Below are 22,286 nucleotides of genomic sequence, written 5' to 3' on the forward strand. Positions count from 1 at the left end.
CTACCACTGCTGGCAGCACATTCCATGTACCTAACACGCTCTATGTAATGAACCTACCTCTGGCATCTCCCCTATACCTTCCTCCAATCACCTTAAAATTATGCCCCCTCATAATAGTCATTTGCGCCCTGGGAAATAGTCTCTGACTATCCACTCTGTTTATGCCTCTCGTCATCCTGTACACCTCTATCAAATCACCTCTCATCCTTCTTTGCTCCAATGAGAAAAGTGCTAGCTCCCTCAACCTTCCCTCATAATACCTGACCTCCAGTCCAGGCAGCATCCTGGTAAATCTCTTCTTCACACTCTCTAAAGGTTCCACATCTTTCCTATAATGTGGTGCCCAGAACTGAACACAGTATTCCAAGTGTGGGCTAACCAGAGTTTATTGAGCTGCAGCATAATCTCGCAGCTCATAAACTCAATTCCCCTGCCAATGAAAGGCAACACACCATATGCCTTCTTTACAATCCTATCAACTTGGGTTGCCACTTTGAGGGATCTATGGATGTGGAGCTCGAGATCCCTCTGTTTCTCCACACTGCCAAGAATTCTGCCTTTAACCCTGTATTCTGCATTCACATCTGATCTTCCAAAATGAATCAGTATTAACATTTTGAGTTTGGTATGACTCTTCTTCAGAACCCATGTTGTGGAAGATTCATTTAGTTTGTGATACAGGAAGAATTTCCAGGAAGAAAAGTTGTCACCATGCAAGGCCATTGTTAAGTTAAAGATTTCCAGGCTTGGAAGGAGGCAAATCCTTAGGAACTAACAGTCACTTTGGACTGAGTCTGGAAAATTTGCATAACTACCCAAAGATCATTTTAGAGAATTCCTGTGAAGTGGGTTTCTCCATTGACCTAAAACTAAAAGGGGATAGTTCTGTCTATAGTTTAAATCATAACCCACTTTTTAAAATAGCCTCTAATCAATACTGCTTCTAGTTTGTTATGGTAAAAGTGTTAAAAAGAGTAATGTTGTCACATCATTCTTTCAGTTATCAACTGGAAGTTCGAATTTGTATTTCTAAGAAAGAATTTCCAAACTTCATAGTGATCATAACAATACTTTACAAAATAGGTACAGTTATGAACTCAGAACAATACAGTACAGGAACAGGCCCTTCAGCCCACCAAGTCTGCACTGATAAGTGATGCCTTTCTAAACTAAACGTTTGCTTTCTGTGGTCTATATCCCTCCATTCCCTGTCTATTCATGTACCTCTGTCTTTTAAATGTTGCTATTGTAACTGCCTCCACCATCTCCCCAGCAGCACATTCCAGATACTGCATGTAAAAAACTTGCCTCTTACATTCCCTTTAAACTTTCTCTGTTTTACGTTAAACTTACATCCCCTAGTAATTGACATTTCTACTTTGGGAAATGTCCATTATATCCATGCCTTCCATTTTACAGTACACTACTATCAGTTTGCTCCTCAGTGTCCAATGTTCACATGAAAACAAACCAAGTTTGTCCAATCTCTCCTCACAGCTAATACCCTTCAAATCAGGCAACATTCTGGTAAACATTTTTTGTGCCCTCTTGAAAGCCTCCACACCCTTCTGCTGGTGTGGCAACTAGAACTGTATGCATTATTCCAAATGTGGCCGAACTAAAGATCTATACAGCTGCAACGTGACTTGCCAACTTTTATACTCTGTGTCCCAACCAATGAAGGCAAGTACGCCGTATGCCTTCTTGACCAACTTATCCACTTTTGTTGCCACTGTACACCCAGATCTCTCTGTATGTTAAGGCTCCTAAGTGTTCTGCCATTCACTGTACACTTCCCTCCTGTATTAGATTTTCCAAAATGCATCACTTCACATTCGTCAGGATTAAATTCCATCTGCTATTTCTCGGCCCAAGTCTTCAGCTTATCTATGTTCTGCTGTATCCTCTGTCAATCCACCTCACTACCTGTACCTTCCTCAATTTTAGTGTCACCACAGAACTTACTAATCAGGCCACCTACATTGTCCTCCAGATCATTTGTGTATTACAAACAACAAAGGTCCCAGTACTGATGCCTACGGAACACAACGGGTAACAGATCTCCAGTCAGAAAAACACCTTTTCACTGCTACTCTCTGTCTTCTATGACTAAGCCATTTCTGTATCTATCTTACCAGCTCACCGTGGATCCCATATGACTTCACCTTTTGTATTTGAGGGACCTTGTCATGAGGCCTTGTTAAAGTCCATGTAGATAATAGCAACCACCCTGCCCCCATCAATATTCCTTGTCACTTCTTCAGAAAAACTCAAGTTTGTGAGACATGATATTCCCTCGACAGAACCATGCTGCCTGTCTCTAGTAAGTCTATATCTTTGCAAATGTGAGTAAATCCTGCCCCTGAGAACCTTCTCCATTAACCTCCCCACCACTGACGTCAGCCTCACTGGCCTGTAATTTCCCGGATGATCCCTCTTGCCCTTCGTAAACAAAGGAACATTAGCCATTCGCCAGTCCTCTGGGACCTCTCCTGTGACTAAAGAAGATACAAAGATTTCATACAAGGGATTTCCTCTCTTGTCTTCCCCTTTGAAAAAGAGCACCCAACAGTTATTCCATTTTTATACTGGCAAGTCCTGGAATATCAAAATACTCCTCCACAGACTCACTATCCACCATGTCCTTCACCTTTCTGAATACCGATGCAAAGTACTTGTAAGGAGCCTCACCCATTTCCTCTGGCTCCACACATAAATTCCCTATTCATCAAATTTAAGTAGGCTTAGACATCAACTCAGATCCAGCCAGCACTCCAGATATAATTTGTTATCAACTGTAATGCAAAGATAGGTGTAAAATAATTTACAATGTGCATTTATTCATTACTGCATCAAATATCTGTGGTTAATTTATGGTTTTGCTGTGCCTTCCTCTGATAATTAATACAAGAATGATGCAGAAGGTCCCAAGTGATAGACTTTTTCTAAAGCTACGGAGAAAATTTAGTCTGGTGCTCTAGTGTACAGTCATCTATTATTCACTTTGCACAGAGCTGGACAATGCTACAAGTGAGAATGATTAAGACATAAGTAGGCAATGATGCTGCAACAAAATGTATTCATTTGCCAGTGGATTTATTTCCTTTTTACATGAATGAAATGTTTTTGACAAGTTAAAACAGTATTGGGGCTTTATTGGGGTAACTCCCAGAAGGAATGGATTTGTCCAATAAGCACTCTCTGAATCAATATTCACAACACCTTGTGCAGTACATAACATTAAGTGCCCCAGCACATTGCAAATTCTGTACATTTCTATTAAAAGTCAAGTACCAAAGCAAGTGAAATAATTATGTGCACAGTTGATAATTGAACACAGTGACAGCTGTCAAACATTGCATTAAACTAGCCACCTGCAATATATATTTTAAACAGTTATTTGTGTCACAGTTATAGCCGAGCTGTCATAATCTGGGGAATGTTGTTGTGCTTCTTTCTGTTGCTACTGTGACTTAAATCCTGCAGTACATCGATTGCTCATTTCTCAGAACACAAGAAGCTGCATAGCATGGAATCTGTTCATAGAAATAGCACTAATTTTGGCAGATAATTGCACAAAGTTCAATTTAAAACTTTTTTCACAATAGTTTACTACTTTGCAAAGTGTTACAATTGAGAAACAGCTGTCTGAAAAGGTTGTAAAAACTGCATTAAATAAGCAAATGCATTCTTCATAAATATGGACTATTAAGGTTCATTTATCTTTCTACAGCTTTGAATACACAGGTAGATACAATTTGCCTATTCAAACAACTGTTACAGCTGTGTTAAAACATAATCATGTGTGTGATATCCCTGTCTGAAATATAATTTACAAATACAAACATTCACAACTGACATAATAAGCCTCATCATATTGTTATATCCAAATGATACAATAGTCACAGTGCGATAAAAATCAACATAAAAAAATAAAAAGGCAATTTTGTTCTAAAATCAGTAGTGGACACTCAGACATGATGTAAAAAGATGTTGAACGAAGAAAATAATGACTTTGGATTAAATAGTGTTCTTCCTTATTTAAACATAATTTGGGTTTTCAGGCAAAAAAAATGTACACAAACCCTTCCAGCCTATTATCAAGAAACCACAAATAATTACTGTTTTGTTTGCTGTAATGAATAAGTGCGTAAGTGAGTGACGATAATATTTTGAACACAAGGTGGCCCTCCTGCAGTTGAATTGGTAGTCGATGCAATTCACATCACAGGAGTGACTCAGAGAGCAGTGCGTTGATTGCACGTCAACAGTTCCACTAGAATTGCTGAACAAGATCTGTGATATGAAGAAAAGCAGGTTTCTTTTGAAGCACATCCAAGCCAACTCTCGCACTGGCGCTGGCTAGCTCCGTTGTGTAAATGATTAAGCTTGTGAAACTGTGCTGCAAAGCCTCAAGCTAACTCAGGACCAAAACAAGAGACACTTCACTCTCCGGGAAGTCTCACTTTGTTTATGTTAATCGTAAATAAACCCTTAAAAGAAAGTTACTATTGCCAGGCCTGCTTAAGGAACAAATTCTGTTCAGCCTCAAAAGTAGTGATTTCAATGCATTTACCTAATGGCAACATAAGGAAACAAAAAAAATCTAAATTGTCCCATGTATGTCACATCTTAACTTATAAACTCAGTAGCTTATCAGGACATGACTCTCTTCAAGTATTTTAATGAACAACTTCAAACACATAGTGACCTTTTTCTCAGTCAACTCTAATGTTCTTTGGTTGAACTATTCAAAATATATTATTTGATTTAAAGAAGGTTTCAAACCGAATAACTCACAGGCTTAATATTTTATCCTGTTAATTCCAGTTTATTAAAGTTTATTTTTAAAACGGCTGATTACAAAAGATAATGCACACGTTTGTTTTGAAGCTAAAGTAAAAGGCAACATCAGTGATAAAGTGCAGAAAGGGTTGAAAAACCTCTCTTGACAGAATTAGCCCAGAGCTTGACAAGCAGCATTTGGGTGGAAAGCAAGTAACAAAATCAACTAAAGCTGACACTAATACAATCCTCATTCTGATCAGGCCTACTAGCCCTGGGCAGGTTAGGGTAAGATAGCAGAGGGTACCATCAACAAGATACACTACAAGGCTTCGAACTACAAAAGCCACCTCACACTCTGAGAGGGACAAAAGAGATAGGCCCATTGAAAAAAAAACACCAAATTCTCTCTTAACTTACACCATCTTGTCTCAGACATGGATCGTCATTCACTCATCTTCACTGGATCAAAGTCCTGGAACTTTCTGCCTGAACAGTACAGTGGGAGCACCTTTAGATGGGGTCTGACCTTTCTACAGGGTGAGAGTGGTGTTGACCATTTGTAGCTGTTGGGCCCTTAATCAGCTGAAGGTGGGGTCGCCAGCCCCTTCAGAGAGTAAGTCCCACCACCAGAAGCTGCTGGGCAGTCAAATCTCTCACCATGGGCACCATCAGGATCACTGGGACTGGGAAGGGGGATGAATGCAACCCCCCATGGAATACAGCTGTGAGCCGCCTTATCATGGATAACCAGGAAGATTGTATGGAATAGTAACAAGAGCAGGTCATTCGACCCTCGAGCTTGCTCTGCCATTTAGTAGGATCATGGCTGATCCGAACGGCCAATGATGTCTGCGTCCCAAAATTCATTTCTGATGTGGGGGGACTTGTGGCATTGATGCACGTAGAATAAGAAGCTCATCTGGATTCATGAACATTGGTTCTTCCTCAATTTACACCAACCAAACAGATTATCCAGCAAATAATCTCAGAAACTGGTGCCATATTTCCTGGATAAGAACAATCAGAAAGATCAAAAGTGACACGTTTCAACATGTTTTGGGCAGTTAACAAGTATTTCCTCTGTACGTGTTGTTGCTGAATAATCGCAAACATTTGCCATGGAAATGGGTCAATGAAACTCTCAAGGAATCTCCATAAGGGAATAAGTGATGGAACACTGGCTACCCCAAAATTATCCCTTTGGGCCAACCAAGCCTTTCATGTTTTTATTATTCTTCAGCATCATTATTGTAAACAAAGAAAACATAATCATCTTGGCTCCATCAGTTCCAAAGGGAACACAACTCTGGTTTAAGACCTGGATTGGATTGTGTGGAAACTGTTTTCTCCTAGATACCGAGTTGTCATGGTATCTTAGACTGATGGAAGCAGATTCCACAGCAGCCTTCAGAAGGGAACTGGATGTTCCCATGGAAATAGCAAGGGAATGGGACTGATAGGGTGGTTCATTCAATGAGCTAGTACAGGCACACCAGGCTAAATGGCTATCCTCCAACCTTACGGTTCTATGGTTTCCATAGCATATATAAACTTTGTACTTTGCAACTTCCATGTTTGCAAAGAGAAGCTAAATCAATTGGCTGTCTCAGATAACATGGGCGTTCTCTTCAAAACAAAGGATGTGAAGCTGATTTTTGAAGTCGTAACATGCCATCATAAGAGAAGCAAAATTCCATTTCAAGTGGGTTAACACTTCCATTGTGACACTGCATGGAATAATGTTCTAAAATGATATTAATGGTTTGTGTACTTACAACACAACATTTACTTTAATAGGGCTGCAGTCTCTCAGCTAAAGTCAGAAGTCACATGACACCAGGTTATAGTCCAAAAGGTTTATTTGAAATCAGAACCTTTTGTAGCATTGCTCCTTCTTCACCTGGTGAAGCAGCAATGATCCAAAAGCTTCTGATTTCAAGTAAACCTGTTGGACTATAAACTGGTGTTGTGTGATTTCTGACTTCGTCCACTCCAGTCCAACAGCGGTCCCTCTATATCATGTCTCTCAGCTAACCAGTGTTGTCAGATTTACTGCTGCCTTAACCTATCATTGTTCTTGAATCCTCGCTCTGGAATTTTTATAAGACTAATCGGGAGCCCATGTAACAAAAGTGAACTGGACTTGGTGTGAGTACGGAGGTAATAAGCTGAGTTTTGGATGACCTCAAATGCATGACTTTATTTATTTTTACATATTATAAACAAAGGTCTACAGAGTCTCCTAAATCTGATGCCCTTTGGAGGGAAATCTCTTTTGGTAGGATGGGAAAGAATCATAGACTCCCTACAGTGTGGAAACAGGCTTTTTGGCCCAACAAGTCCACACTGACCCATAGAGCATCCCACCCAGACTCATCCCCCAATCTACACACCCCTGAACACTACGGGCAATGTAGCATGGCCGATCCACCCAGCCTGCACATCTTTGGACTGTGGGAGGAAACCCACACACACATTGGAAGAACATGCAAACTCCACACAGACAGTCGCCCAAGGGTAGGATTGAACCCAGGTGCCTGGTGCTGTGAGGCTGCAGTGCTAACCACTGTGCCACCCACAAAGAAGTTGAAGTGGTTTGGAATTTGGAAAGTATTCCACAGGATTGCATTTCCTAGCAGCCACAGGAGCAGCTTGTAACCCTGATTTGTGTTAAACCAAAGCATTTTGATGTACCAGTGCTCCATTGGCATAAATGGGATGCATCACATCTGTAAGTTTCTGATTGTCTGGTCACTATCACCTTGCTGTTTTGGTACTACTGTTGATTGTAAAGAGCTTTGGCTTGTTCTGAGTTTCTGAAAATTCATGTTAACATTGCATCTTTAACATAGTTAGTCAATGAATCAACATTTGTCACCTAGCCACATAAGGTAGCAGCAGGGCAGATGCTTTGACCAAAATATTAAAAGGAGAAAAGGGAGAGAGAAAGGAGGAAGATGTTCAGAAGGTAAATTCCAGAAGTTAGAATGAGCCAGCTAAAGGCACAGCCATCAGTAGTGAAGCAAGCAAAATCAAAAATGCTCAAGAGGCCAGAATTGGAAAAGTACATGTATCTCATGGAGCTGTAGAGCTGAAAGAGATTCCAGACATATGGGAGAGTGAGGCATGGAGGGAGTTAAAAACTAGGATGGGAATTTTAAGCTGTTGATTAACAGGGGGCCAACCTAACAAAAGTGAACTGGGCTCGGTGTGAGTATGGACACAGTAAACAGAGTTTTGGATGGCCTCAACTGCAAAGATAACAAGGCGTAGAGCTGGATGAATAAAGCAGGCCAAGCAGCATCAGAGGAGCAGGAAGGCTGATGTTTCAGGTCTGGGCCCTTCTTCAGAAAATGACTTTCTGAAGAAGGGTCCAGACTCGAAATGTCAGCTTTCTTGCTCCCCTGGTGCTGCTTGGCTGCTGTATTCATCCAGCTCCACACTTTGTTATCTCAGATTCTCCAGCATCGGCAGTTTCTACTATCTCTAACTCAAATGCAAAGAGTTTCTTTCTCCGTCAACTAGATTGTCAGAGGGTTGACATGTCAAACAGAAGAAAATATTCCTACACATGGACAGACTATATTCGAAAGACAAGTCAAAGTATGACGCTCTCATACAACAACTAGTAACTGGTGTGGAGTGACATCTCTACAGATCAGTCAGAGGCCATTGGCTTGAGCTCAATGATGTTTACTTGGCACAAGGTGCAGTGAGAAGCCTAAAACTGAAGGAGATCAGCAGCTAATACAATTGGGTGTTAAAGATTAGGTTACACTCTGGCATTGTTGGAGAAACAGATCTGAACATGAGATTCTTCTCCTGTGTTGGGTAATCCTATTGCACACAACTCCTGTGCAAGATAGTACAAGTTGTGGCTTCCTGTTTCTAAACCTGAAGCTCCTCACATTTCAAGCTTAGAAGATGCACAAATTTTTTTCTCAATCCAGGGATTGTGAAGTGAAGTGTAAAATGAAAGCCCTCTACTTTTAGCCGTGCACCTTTAACCCGGAACAAGGAGTCATCTGAGGATATGGGGTGAGCGATTTAGGACTGAGATGAGGAGAATGTTTTCACCCAGACAGTGGTGAGCTTGTGGAAATCTCTGCCACAGAAAGTGTCTGAGGCCAAAACAAATGAATGTTTTCAAGAAGGACATTGGTGACGCCTTTTCTGGAATACTGAGTCCAGTTCTGGTCACTCACTAATTGAGCTGGAGAGGGTTCAGAAGAGATTTACCAGGATGTTGACAAGTATGGAAGGTTTGACTTATAAGGAAAAGCTGGATAGGCTGGGACTCTTTGCTATGGAGCGTAGGAAGTTAAGAGGTGACCTGAAGAAAGTTTATAAATAATGAGATGTTTAGATAGAGTTGATAGTAGTTGTCTTTTCCCTGAGATGGGGAATTTCAAGACTTAGGGCCTCATTTTGAAGGTAAGGGGAGAGAGATTTGAAAAAGACATGAGGCAAATCTTTTACGCAAGGTGGTTCATGTGTGGAATGAGCTACCTGAGGGAAGTGGTGGATGTGGGTACAAGTGCAATGTTTAAAAGACATCTGGATGGACGTATAAATAGGAAAGGTTTGCAGAGATATGCACCAGGAGCAGGCAGGTGGGACTTGTTTAGTTTGGGACTATGTTTGACATGGATTGTTTGGACCAATGGGTCTGTTACCATGCTCTATGTCTCTACAAGGAGCTAAGGCCAAAGGGACAAAAGGTTATGGGAAGAAAGCACTGAGTTAAATGGGGACTGAGTTAAATGAGCAGCCATGATCATTCTGAATAATGGAACAGGCTCGAAGGGCCGAATAGCCTGCTCCTGCTTCTACTGCATATGTTTCTATAAGTAGCTTTTGAATGCTTCTCCTTTCATTTTTCTTTCATTGTTTTCATTTAGAGACAAAGTAATTCTAATCATGAGGCATCAAATTTTGAACAAATCAGTTAACCATTAAACTGTGTGTACGATCTCCTGTTGTATAAAGTACGAAATGTTGATTATCTAAAGCATGGACTGGAAAAAGGCCCGTTGGTAATTTCAGCAAAATTATCAAACAAACCACAAACTACTACAAAACCTTCTTGACATTTAATTCTTGAACAATGACCTGATAATATGACTAATGAGTAAATTTCGAGAAAGGAAGCTCTAAAATTTTCCCTTGACAATTAAGACAACTAAGCTCAATTATCTGGACTCCTCTAATGCCATGGCATTCCGGCTAAGTGATTTCCATTTTACATTGACGCAGGAGCTGCATTATGTGTGTGTGTGTCAGTGTGTGTATATGTGTCCTCTGTGTGTGTGTGTGTGTGTGTGTGTGTGTGTGTGTGTGTGTGTGTCAGCACATGTATCCCTGTGTGCGGGTGTATGTGTCAGCATGTGTGTCCCTATGTGTGTGTGTGTGTACATGTGTCTTTGTCCCTGTGTGTGTCTGTCAGCATGTGTTCATGTGTGTGTGTATTTGTGTGTGTGTGTGTGTGTGTGTGTGTGTGTGTGTGTGTGTGTATGTATGTGTCAGCATGTGTGTACGTGTACTTGCATGTGTCTGTGTGTGTGCACCTGTGTGTGTGTATGTGTCTGCATGTGTGTGTGTGCGTGTGCATGTGTGTATGTGTGTAGGTGTGTGTGTGCTGTTGAATCTGTGGCTAGTTCTACTTTGGGTCAGATCTGAAGGTACCTTTTGCTTTGAAGGAAAGTGTCTTTTGGGCAGCCTGAACGCATTATAAATGTTTAATAAAATCATGTGGTGCAATAGCCTCCTATGGGAATGCAAGAATACAAATCGATTACGGGAAAATGTTGACAGAGGTGTGATGTAAAATATTGATGACAGGAAAGCAGGCTTTGTAGATGGGAAGTGCATGCAAACGTAAGTTTTTGTTTGACACTTATGGTTTGGAAAGGTGGAGGGATGTGCATTCTGTAACCAGAGGCTCACAGAGTTAACCCTTAGTTAATTTAGTGTTAGGGCTGCCACATGTTCTACACTATTGCCCTGGTTTGCAATTTATGATATAGTCTTACGTCTTTAGTCTTATTTAGTCTTTATGACTTAGTCTGAATAATCTCAGACTGCCAGGCTCACATTTTTATATTTACATTCTAAATGGCCCTCTCCCACAAACAAAATAATTAATTATACTGTACATCTTATATACACATATAGATATAGTACATGGAGGTGTATAGAGCGTTTTTAAATATTTTGCTTGAAAATAAATTGACATTTGACCAGGTTGAGACCATACACTTTGAACTTCTGTCACTAATCCTCCTAATTAACTTTTGACTAGGTCACACTGCTCCAACTGTGATCTGCCAACCTACATACAATCGTTAAAAAAAACTTTCTTTGTAATGTATTGAATACTTCTTATTTACCAACATTTTTTTAGCAGCAGTTTGATCTCTTATGTTCTGCAATCTCAAAGCCACTATACAGTTAGTCTTCTATTGCCCTATACTGTACAGATGCAAATCAATCTGACAAGAGTTTGCACTAGCATACCTCATTTTCCAGCTGCCATGTGTAGCGTTAGTTCCACTGCAGCCTCCAAATATCAATGTTCTTAACAAGTGGCATCAACACAGCCTGTAACCAATCTTCCAGTGTCCCTTCAGCTGTTACTGGCTTATTGTGTTACAATTGAACAAATAGCCTCCTTTAGCGTCATTAATGACAATCCTTTTGTTTTCAGTGCAAAATCCTATTTTCCCTGCTAGTACATTATACTGAAAAATTGATAAGCAATAAGCATTTGAATCAGTTGGCTGAAGTCTTTTATGTGTTTCAGTGTCATAATATACCAGCTTGCACAGCAGTTTCGGGTACTGACACCCTATAAAAGGCACATTTCATTTCTTTTCGTTAAATAAATAAATTTGGGAGAAATCAACATCTCGTCTCACCACAGAGTTCAGATTTCATATATTAAATATCTTTTTTCTAAAAAAAAGGCTGGTTACAAGTTCACAGACAGAGATTTCTGTCAGTCATATCCACACTGATAACTTCCTCACAGTGTGGGAAGGCCATGGTCTGTTCTGGTCACGTTTCTCTGGCAAAAAGCCAAAGGTTTTGTAATGCACTAAAATCCATCACTTAAAATTTGTTAACAACAACACAGGCAAGCTGCTAATTACTCAATCCGCTCTAATTCCATCAGATGTTTCACAAAGTGCAGCTAAAAGGAACATGACAGATTATAAAATACAAGATTAATGTAAAAAATGTTGGCAGTGACTCTCTTGAGTTATACAATTTGAAAGGAAAACAAGCAAAGAAAAGGAGACCACAACCAGCTCACGGCCAGACTCACCCATCAAGGGTCACGTGATTCTAAAAGTGGTGACAAAATGGCTGACATTTAGACTGTCCTTTTTGACCACATTCTATTCCGTCTTCATTTGTTCCCTGATGTCAGATGGCAACACGTCAAACAAGGCATCCTCCACCAATAGGCCACTTCGCTTCAGTGCCCGGCATGCCCCCAGCTCTGCGGGCAGACCCTCAAAATGGTTGCCCTTCAGCTCCAGCACGGTGAGGTGCGTCAAGTTGCCGATCTTCGGGGACAGGACGGACAGGTTGTTCTTGCCAATTCTCAGCGTCTTCAGCTTCTTGCAGAAGTACAGCTCGTCGGGCAGGCTCTCCACTTTATTGCCGGTGATGGTGAAGTCCTGCAGGCTTTGGAGGACACCTATCTCGGGCGGAATGAACCGGATATCGTTGTAGCCCAGGTCCAAGGACCTCAGCTTGTTGCACAGGAAAAGATGCGAGGGCAGTACCTCAATCTTGTTGTGGTTAAAGTAGAGACGCTCAAGGCTCGACAGCTTCTTGATATGCTCCGGGATGTGAGTTATGCTGTTGTGCCACATCTTGAGGCAGGTGAGCTTGCGGCAATGCTGAAAGCTGATGATTTCCTCGACGGATTTCAGATTATTCTCCTTCAAGTCCAGGTCCTGAAGATTAATCAGGCTGAAGACAGCATGGGGTATTCGCTCCAGGTCACAGTGGATGAGCTCCAGCTCAGTGAGGTTCACCATTTTCTTCAAGCTGTTGAGCATCACCAGTTTGGTGCCATCATTTTGAATGCGCAGTGTTTGAAGATGGCTGGAAGTTTCAACGATGGTGGGTGGGATTTTGCTCAGGTTACTTTTGATGCAAAGCACCTTGAGACTTTTGAGTTCCCTCAAGGACTCCAGTGTGATGTTCTTGGAGAGGTCAGGGCTCAAAGAGCCTTGAAGATGCAACTCTTCCAAACTCTTCAGCCCGTACATCCAGTGTGGGAGCTCGCGGGCATCATCGAACTTGACTCGCAAGACCTTGAGGTTCTCCTTCAGGAAAGCCAGGGCGGCGTTGTGGATCTTGACGGAGCACTGGTGCAGGGAGAGCTCCTGAAGGTCCACAAGCTGCACAATGGTGGCTGGGATGGTGACGTTGTTGATGATCTCCAGCTTGAGAGACTGCAACTCGGTCAGCTCAAACACTGTGTCCGGCAAACCTGACAGCATGAACAGCTGCAACTCCAGCCGGTTCTGAGCATTCATTTGCAGCCTCTGCCGGAGCTTATCTGGGGTCCACTCGTTGTTCAGGTTCAGCTGCTTCAGCTTGTTCTCGCTGACCTCGCTCAGGAAGACTGCAAACCTCTTGGAGTATAAGGGGTCGTACTGGTCTATCAGGTGCAGCATGAAAGCAAAGTCATTTTTCACATCTGGGATGTCATCGATCCCAGTCTCTTGGCGGACATACTCGAAGGAATATTCTTTAAGGGATCGGTAAAAGAGCCAGTACAGGGTGTATAGGCAGGTGAGGCCATAAACGCTGACAAAACACAGATAGCAGATTGACAGCTTGGAGAACAGGTGGGCCATGGTGTGATTGCAGGAAAACTTACAGTAGCCAGTCATCTCCTGAATGTTGACCTCGCAATCCACGGTGAAGTTGACCTTAGAGACCAGGATACTGTTATATGCAATGATAAAAACAAACTTGATGACTTTAATAATAGTCTGACGGACATACATGGAGTACAGAAGGTCCCCTTCCTCCACGTGCAGTCGGAACTTCTTGACTTTTTCAAACAGTGCCTTTGCCTGCTCCCCTTCCTTTTTGTCCAGAGCGCTGACCGTTGGCTTCTCCACCACTATCTTCTCGGGAATGGAGCGCAAGGACTGCGTTTTCACCAGGTTGCTTTCGGCGTTGGGCAATCCCGGTGCCACCCGAACCTGGTGACTCTTCTGGCTGCTCTTATGGTCCTTCTCCTCGGGATTTTCTCCGGAGACCTCGGACAGGGCGCGGGTGGTCCACAGCGAGTCGAAGCACTTGCCTAGGATTGAGATGAAGTGCTCGATCTTCGAGCTGGACCCAGGGAATTTGAACCAGAAGTTGCTGCACAGCATGAAGATCAGTGTGTGTATCAGGACGAGATAGGGGAAATACTTAGCATACCAATGCAGGGCACGCTCATAGCACATTTGGTTGATAAAGCTGTACTGCTGAAGGTCAAGATTAGTTTTCAGTCCCTTCATTTCAATTGTAGCGCGAGAGGTTGGGCGTGATAATGGCAACATCGCTGGTGTCACAAACTGACCCGAGGTAATGTTGACCAGTGTTTGATTTTGAACAGGGTGAAGATTGTGGGGTGAGATGCGTTTCGGGAGGCAAATGATCTTGTCTTGCATGACCTGGGAAAGAGACAGGTAAAGAGAAACATGTCATTAGAAGGTACAACCTTCCAGCAAGTTTAATTAGAATACTTATCAATGCATCATATAATCAGGGCGATTAAAGGACAAAAAGAGGTCAGTCTGTGCCAAGGCTGATCTCAGCTTTTCACTTAGTTACTATTGACTATAAAAACATTAACATGGATTTGCTCACAACAAAGAATTAACTTTTGTTTACATAAAGGCTTTCAGATCGCAAAGGTACCTTACAGTCAAATAACTCATTTTGAAGCATTGTAATGAACATGCATAGGAATCTAGAAGCCAGAGCTGACTGCGCAGCCCTTCAGATCTGCTCTGCTATTTGATAGGATCATGGCTGATCTAATTGTGGCCTCGACTTTACTCTCCTGGCCACGTGCTACAGCCTTCGGACTCCCTTGTCAATCCTGAATCTAACACAGACTTAACCAGGTTTAATGGGCCTGTCTCCACTGTTCTGTAAAGGAAGAATTACACAAAGAGCTGTCTGAGAGGAAAAGGAAGTACAATGTGCGCAAAGGAAGATCCCACAGACACAAAATGCCAACAAAAAAACAAATTTGTTCTTTTTATGAGATTAGTGAAGAATTGGTCAGGACATAGGATTACATTGAACAAAAAGGTCCAGAAATAGGCCATTCAACCCTATCAGTCCAGGCAAGCGAAACAGGACCTTCCTACTAATACCTCAGATGAGCAAAACTACTATCCCTTAGAGTCAAAGAGTCATATAGTGTAGAAGAGGCCCTTCTGCCCATTGGCTCTGTACCAATCGATCCACACTAATCGCACTTTCCAGCACTCAGTCCTCAGCGTTCATGTCCAAGTGCTTAGCCACGTATATAATAGAGGTTGTGAGGTTTCCTGCCCACACTGCCCTCCCAATTTTTTTCTCAAATCTCAATTCAACCTCATGCCATTCACCTTATCATTATGCCCCCTCATTACTGACCCTTCAGCAATGGGGAACACTGCTTTCTACTCACCCTATCTGCGCCCTTCATAATCTTTTACACTCCGCTGGCATTCCACCTCAGACTTCTGTGCTCAAGAAACAATAGCCTGGGCCTATCCAGCCTCACTTCATAGCTAAAATGCCTCAACCCAGGCATTTGCATCCTCTGCACCCCCTCCAGTGCAATCACAGCCTTTTTATAGTGGGGTGACTAGAACACTGCACACAATACTCAAGCTGTGGCCGAACCAAAGTCTTGCACAGTTCCAACATGACCTACCTGCTCTTATAGTAATTTTCAAAAAATTTGTTAATTTTGTGGGATGTGGGCATTACTGGCTGGGCCAGCATTTCTTGCCCGTCCCTAGTTGCCCCTGAGAAGTTGGTGGTGAGCTGCCTTCATGAGCCAGTATCTATGGCGTGATTGACAAAGGCTTTCTTAACCACCTGATTAACCTTCTTGTAGCCTCCGTGGGCAAGGACCATAAGATCCATTTGTTCCTTTGAGCTTCCTAGTGTCCTGCCTTTCATTAAGTTGTCCACTCTCTCCTTATTTCCAAACTTCATCACATGTTTAAATGCATTGATACCATTTCAATCATTCCATTAGTCAAGTCCATCATTTCACACTCTCTAAGCAAGTAAGTTGCTTCTGAGCAAAAAACAGAAACTGCCAAAGAAACTCTGCAGATCTGGCAGCATCCGTGGAGAGAGAAACAGAGTTCATGTTTTGCAAATAATTTTGCAAGCATACAAACTCAAGGGAAAAAACAATAATTACAGTGCATAAGTGTACTAGCGGCTTGGAAGAGGGTTCCAACTGACAGAGACTATATTCTTGAAAATATGTCCTGATGAAGGCATGATGTAAAGCTTTGAAAATAATATCCTTTTTCAGAAAATCTCAAGTTCTGCACAACCGAACAACTGTAAACATCTAAAAAGAAACCGAAAGAAGGATGCTGTAAATCAGAAACAAACACTGAAATTGCTGGAAAAGCTCAGCACAACAATGCCTCTTCTTCCTCAGGCGGCTCAGGAAATTTGGCACATCCATAATGTCCCTCACCAACTCCAACAGATGCACCACTGAAAGCAAACTGTCTGGGCACATAATGGCTGGTATGGCAACTGCTCTGCCCAGGACTGTAGACTACAGAAGATGGTATACAGAGCCCAGATGATCATGGAAGCCAACTTGGCATCCACTGGCTCTAGTTACATGGCTTGCTGCTGGGAAAGGTGGCCAACATCATCAAAGACCCATTGGTAATGACTTCCTAAGACTTCCTCTGTCAGGCAGAAGACACAGAAGCCTGAACACATGCACAAGCAGGTTCAGCAACAGCTTCTTTCCAGCTGTTATCAGACTGTTGAAAGGACTCAAGCCTGAAATAATGTAACCTGCAATGTAATCTGTATGCCTCTAAGTCTTTATGATCTGTACATCCTTCCTGTGATCTGTGATTTACTGCTCGTAAACAAAACTTCTCACTGCATTTCGGTACATGTGACAATAAATCAATCAAATCAAATCAGGTTTGGCAGTATCTGTGGGCAGAAATCAGAGTGAATGTTTTGGGTCAAGTGACCCTTCCTCAGAATTGTATTTTATTGGTGCACGTTTGCTTTTCATTTATATCAGGCAGAACTGAGATCATATTAGGCGGAATCCAAACTGGGCATCGGTGAGCAAGTTTTTGCTGTGCAAGTACTGCTTGATAATACTGTTGATAACAGGAGGTACAGTTGGTAAGTCTGCAGGCGACAGCAAAATTGGAGGTGTAGTGAACAGCGAAAGAGGTTACCTCAGAGTACAACAGGATCTGAATCAGATGGGCTAATGTTCCGAGGAGTGGCAGATGGAGTTTAATTTAGACAAATGTGAGGTGCTGCATTTTGGAAAGGCAAATCAGGGCAGGACTTACAATTTATTGGTAAGGTCCTGGGGAGTGTGGCTGAACAAAGAGACCTTGGGGTGCACGCTCATAGTTCATTCAGAGTGGAGTCGGAGGAGGGCAGGGTAGTGAAGAAGGTATTTGGTATGCTTTCCATTATTGGTCAGTGTATTGAGTATTGGAGTTAGCACGTCATGTTGTGGCTGTACATGACATTGGTGAGGCCACCTTTTGACTATGATGTTTAATTCTGGTCTCCCTGTTATAGGAAAGACGTTGTGAAACTTGAAAGGGTTCAGAAAAGATTTACAAGGATGTTGCCAGGGTCAGAGGGTTTAAGCTATAGGGCGAGGCTGATTAGGCTGGGGCTATTTTCCCTGGAGTGTTGGAGGCTGAGGAGTGAGCTTACAGAGGTTTATAAAATCATGAGGAGCATGGGTAAGGTGAATAGCTAAGGTCTTTTCCTTGGGGTGGGGGTGTCCAAAATTAGAGGGCAGAGGTTTAAGGTGAGAAGGGAAATAAGGTCGCCCTAAGGGGAAACTTTTTCACACACAGAATGGTGAGGGTATGGAATGAGCTGCCAGAGGAAGTGGTGGAGGCTGGTACAATTACAACATTTAAAAGGCATCCGGATGGGTAAATGAATAGGAAGTATTGAGGGATAGGAGCCAGATACTGGACTAGATTTTGTTGAGGATATCTGTTTGGCATGGACAAATTGGACTGAAGGGTCGGTTTTTGTGCTGTACGACTCTATGAGTCCAAACCTTCCATCACTTTACTGATGATCGAGAGTAGACTGATGAAGCGGTAACTGACCAGGTTGGATTTGTCCTGCTTTTTGTGAAGAGGACATAACCTGGGCAACTTTGGGTCCAGGCCCGAAACGTCAGCTTTCCTGCTCCTAAGATGCTGCTTGGCCTGCTGTGTTCATCCAGCTCTACACCTTGTTATCTCAGATTCTCCAGCATCTGCAGTTCCTACTATCTCTGAAACAACTTTCCACAATGTTGGGTAGGTGCCAATTCTGTGGTTGCACTGGAACAGCTCAGCTAGGTGTTCCGCACGTTCTGGAGCGCAGGTCTTCAGTACTAATGCCAGAATGTGGTCAGGGCCCATTGCTATTTGCAGTATTCACTGCCCCCAGCTGTTCTTTTGGTGTCATGTAGAGTGAATCAAATTGACTGGTATCTGTGATACTGGGGGCCAGTGGGCTAGGCCAAGATGGATCATCCATTTGGCACTTCTAGTTGAAAACGCTTCAGCTTTATCTATTGTCCTAGTGCCTGGGGTCTTTTGTGCCACCCAACATCACTCCCGAGACTATCTGGCTGGGACGTAAAGCAAGAACCTTCTGATTCAGAGGCTAGACTGCTACCCACTGAAATACCTATCGTGCTGCAGAGTTTTTTGTTAAACATGTGCTTTTCATGGAATTAAGGAAATAATTGAAATTTACCAAAGAATCATTGTTTTAGTTATGATCCTGAGAAAAACCAACAGTCAACAAGCACATAAATATTTATTTATGATTTATTCTGATTTATTTTGTTGTATGAAAATTCTCAGGGGAAATTGTGAACATTAGGCACCAAATAGGATTACAATGCAAGTTCCAGGAACAGCCTGTCACACTGCAGCAAGCTCCTTTCAACAGTGCCCTTGCAATCCAGCAGATGGCAGCACATTCCTAACTATGAGTGAGAATCATTGATAATCTGCAAGTTCAAACTATTCAACCTGCAAATTAGCGAAACTTCATTCAACTATTAAGCAATATTCAAATACCTTAATACAATCAAATATGCAGAATTTAATGTATTATTACTCATATATGTCCAGCACATTCACTGGAATGTCATTGATTCTACAGGCTAACGGTAATCTAATGAAGGTAAAGTCACCATAATCCCAGAGGATAACAAAGTGTGGAGCTGGATGAACACAGCAGGCCAAGCAGCATCTCAGGAGCACAAAAGCTGACATTTCAGGCCTCGACCCTTCATCAGAGAGCCTGCCAATGTAGTTAACTCAGCCACATTACGGGCATTTAAACAGTCCTTGGATAAGCATTTGGATGATGATGGGATAGTATAGGGAGAGGGGGTTAGATTAGTTCACAGGTCAGCGCAACATCGAGGGCCGAAGGGCCTGTTCTGTGCTGTATTGTTCTATGTTCTATGAACTAGGCTTTTGTATAGCTGGAGCATAACTTCACGGCTCTTGAACTCAATCCCTTTATTAATGAAAGCTAACATACCATATGCCTTCTTAACAACTCTATCCACCTGGGTGGCAGCTTTCAGGGAACTGTGGACATAAACCCCAAGATCCCTCTGCTCCTCCACACTGCCAAGAATCCTTCCATTAACCCTGTATTCTGCTTTCAAGTTTGTCCTCCCAAAATGAATCACCTCACACCTTTCAGGGTTAAACTCCATCTGCCACTTCTCAGCCCAGCTCTGCATCCTATCAATGTCCCTTTATAACCTAGAACAGCCCTGCGCACTGTGCACAACTCGACCCACTCTTGTTTTGTCTGCAAACTTACTAGTCCACCCTTCCACTCCTACATCCAAATCATTTACAAAAATCACAAATAGAAGAGGACCCAGAATTAATCCTTGTGGTAAATCGCTCGTACCTGACTCATAACTCGCAACGATGACTTCAAGGCCAAAGCTCTCCTCCTTTGGGAGAATCCACATCACCAAGATCTTCAGCCATGTATCATGAGGATATGCCATAGGGTCACTGAGTCATACAGCACAGAAACAGACCCTTAGGTCCAACCAGTCCATGCTGAACATAATCCCAAACTAAACTAGACCCATCTGCCTGCTCCTGGCCCATATCCCTTCAAACCTTTCCTATTCATGTACCTATCTAAATGTTTTTTAAACATTGTAACTGTACCCACATCCACCACTTCCTCAGGCAGTTCACTGCACACATTAGTAAAAAGGTTGTCCCTCTTGTCTTTTATAAATCTCTCTCCTATCAACTTAAAAATGTGCCCCGTACTCTTGAAATACCCCAATCTAGGGAAAAGACCCTACCATTCACTCTATCTATACCCCTCATTATTTTATAAACTTCTTTTGCCTCCCAACCTCCTATGCTCCATTTGAAAAAAATCCCAGCCTATCCAGCCTTCCTCTATAACTCAAATCTACCATACCTGTCAACATCCAGGTAAATCTCTTCTGAACCCGCTTATGAATATCCTTCCTTTATTATTCACTAGCCTAATTCTTTGCAGGCAATACAGAGAAAGCCAAGAGGCTGCAAAAGTAAGTAAGTAGCACACAGTCCAATGCCACAGAATACAGCTTCTGTGATGCAGTTAGTAAACCTTCTAATTGCTCTTCATTCTTTCTCATGACATTAGTGAAATGGGGAAAGCTGAACAATTAAGATAATTCAAACCTTTGTTAAAAATGGGAACTTGCTCAATACAGACTGAAATATTCTGAGGTGTAGGACTCGGCTAGGAAATATAATTCCACTGTGTTAACCAGCGAACAGGATATTGACAAACAACGACAATGGTTGATTGCTTCAAAATGTTCCTCAATACACAGGAGGTTCCAGAGGATTGTGGAGTGGTATTTATGGCAATTTGTTCCAGGACAGTTGTAAGGACTTTCCTCATAGCTAACAGCCGGTCAGTTTCACATCAGTGGTCAGCAAGGTTTTAGACGCAACAAAGAAATAAATAACTCAATGAGAGAGGTTTGATATAATTGAGGGGGGCCAGCACAGTGATTTGTAAAAGACAAATTATATTTGACTCTTCCAGTTGAATTCTTTTGTGAACTCACAGAGAGGCGACTGACGCAGCTAGTGCAATAGATGCTGTTTATATGGATTTAAAGATAGTGTCGTAAAACATTCCATAGGTTAACAAAATTGAGGCTCATGAAACAGGAGAATCATAATCAGCTTGGAATAGAAGAAGAGTGGCTAAAGTTAACTAAAATAATTAACATTAGCTCTTAAAATCATTGCAGACATACCTGTAATGTGCATCCGAACACACCAATCATCAACATGGCAATGGCGATGTAGTCAGTGAAGACGTCCCACCATGGTTTCAACACTCTAAATGCAGGCTGATGGTCAGTAAACTGCTTAAACTCGGTGACTGGAATCATATTTCCTGTCAAAATAAGAAGAATGTTTAAAAAAAAATGAAAACCTATATGATCATAAGTGACTCCATATTTGTTAGTTGTTAAGTGATCGAAGCTGAATTTGCACACATGACAGTTGAGCTGAAAGTTAGTTTTGTTCTGTTGCTCATGGAATGTGAATGACAGGGAGCTGCCCATCTCAACACTATTTATTCAATGGGAAATTTTACTTATAGTACTTTTGCACAAATGGATACAGCTGTGTCATCCCACACATCCCATCCATGCGGACACATTTTTTTTGTAAAATGTATTATGGTATAAGAGCCATTCCAAACGCCTTTAATATGTGACCAGCTGCTAAAATAATTTAATATGGTCATGGGGTCATAGGCATATGTATCAATATAATGTGGCACAGACAAGGTTGAATTAATATTTTACAGCAGTAACAACACATCAAAAGTACATTATTGATTGCAAACTGATTTCCAGTTCCCACTGAGAATTTATAAAGTGCTATATGCATTTTTTGGAAGTTGCAGCGTAAGAATTTCAAAATTGGATATTCAACATCGGTTCATCAAGTGTGACATCAATTTTCTGTGCCTTGTATTAAAACAGGCAACTGAATTGGTTTTTACATGGGTACATTGCCTTTAATTTATGCTTCTTTTGCTACCTAATTAACTAACAATTGAAAGGAGGTTATTAGCAGAGGTCTGGTGAAGGTGAGGAAGTTCAGTCTGCTGAAACTTCACCTTTCACCAATGACCCAGCTACTCGGTATGAT

The 22,286-nt window shown here is 42.0% G+C and overlaps 2 protein-coding genes across 8 annotated transcripts in view; both read right to left on the reverse strand.

Moving 5' to 3' along the window:
- The window catches only part of LOC125456252 (volume-regulated anion channel subunit LRRC8D-like), a 178,118-nt gene extending 165,984 nt beyond the window's left edge, over positions 1-12,134 (reverse strand). Inside the window, exon 1 of one of the 2 annotated variants that reach the window (XM_048539206.2) lies at positions 12,116-12,134. In XM_048539206.2, the coding sequence (XP_048395163.1) occupies positions 12,116-12,119 (4 nt within the window). In that variant the 5' untranslated portion in view covers positions 12,120-12,134. Of the gene's footprint in view, positions 1-11,304; positions 11,359-12,115 lie in introns of those variants that run through there. The other variant, XM_048539216.2, reaches the window with a different exon arrangement.
- The window catches only part of LOC125456253 (volume-regulated anion channel subunit LRRC8C), a 254,835-nt gene that overhangs the window by 207,599 nt on the left and 24,950 nt on the right, over positions 1-22,286 (reverse strand). For 4 of the 6 annotated variants that reach the window (XM_048539220.2, XM_048539219.2, XM_059648096.1 and 1 more), the window contains 2 exons: positions 21,377-21,519; positions 12,189-14,480 (listed from right to left, as the gene is read on the reverse strand). In XM_048539220.2, coding sequence (XP_048395177.1) covers positions 12,189-14,480; positions 21,377-21,514 — 2,430 coding nt within the window. In that variant the 5' untranslated portion in view covers positions 21,515-21,519. Of the gene's footprint in view, positions 1-12,115; positions 14,481-21,376; positions 21,520-22,286 lie in introns of those variants that run through there. The other 2 variants (XM_059648098.1, XM_048539218.2) reach the window with 1 other exon arrangement.

The sequence above is a fragment of the Stegostoma tigrinum genome, chromosome 8, assembly GCF_030684315.1.
Source record: "Stegostoma tigrinum isolate sSteTig4 chromosome 8, sSteTig4.hap1, whole genome shotgun sequence".
Taxonomy (NCBI): domain Eukaryota; kingdom Metazoa; phylum Chordata; class Chondrichthyes; order Orectolobiformes; family Stegostomatidae; genus Stegostoma; species Stegostoma tigrinum.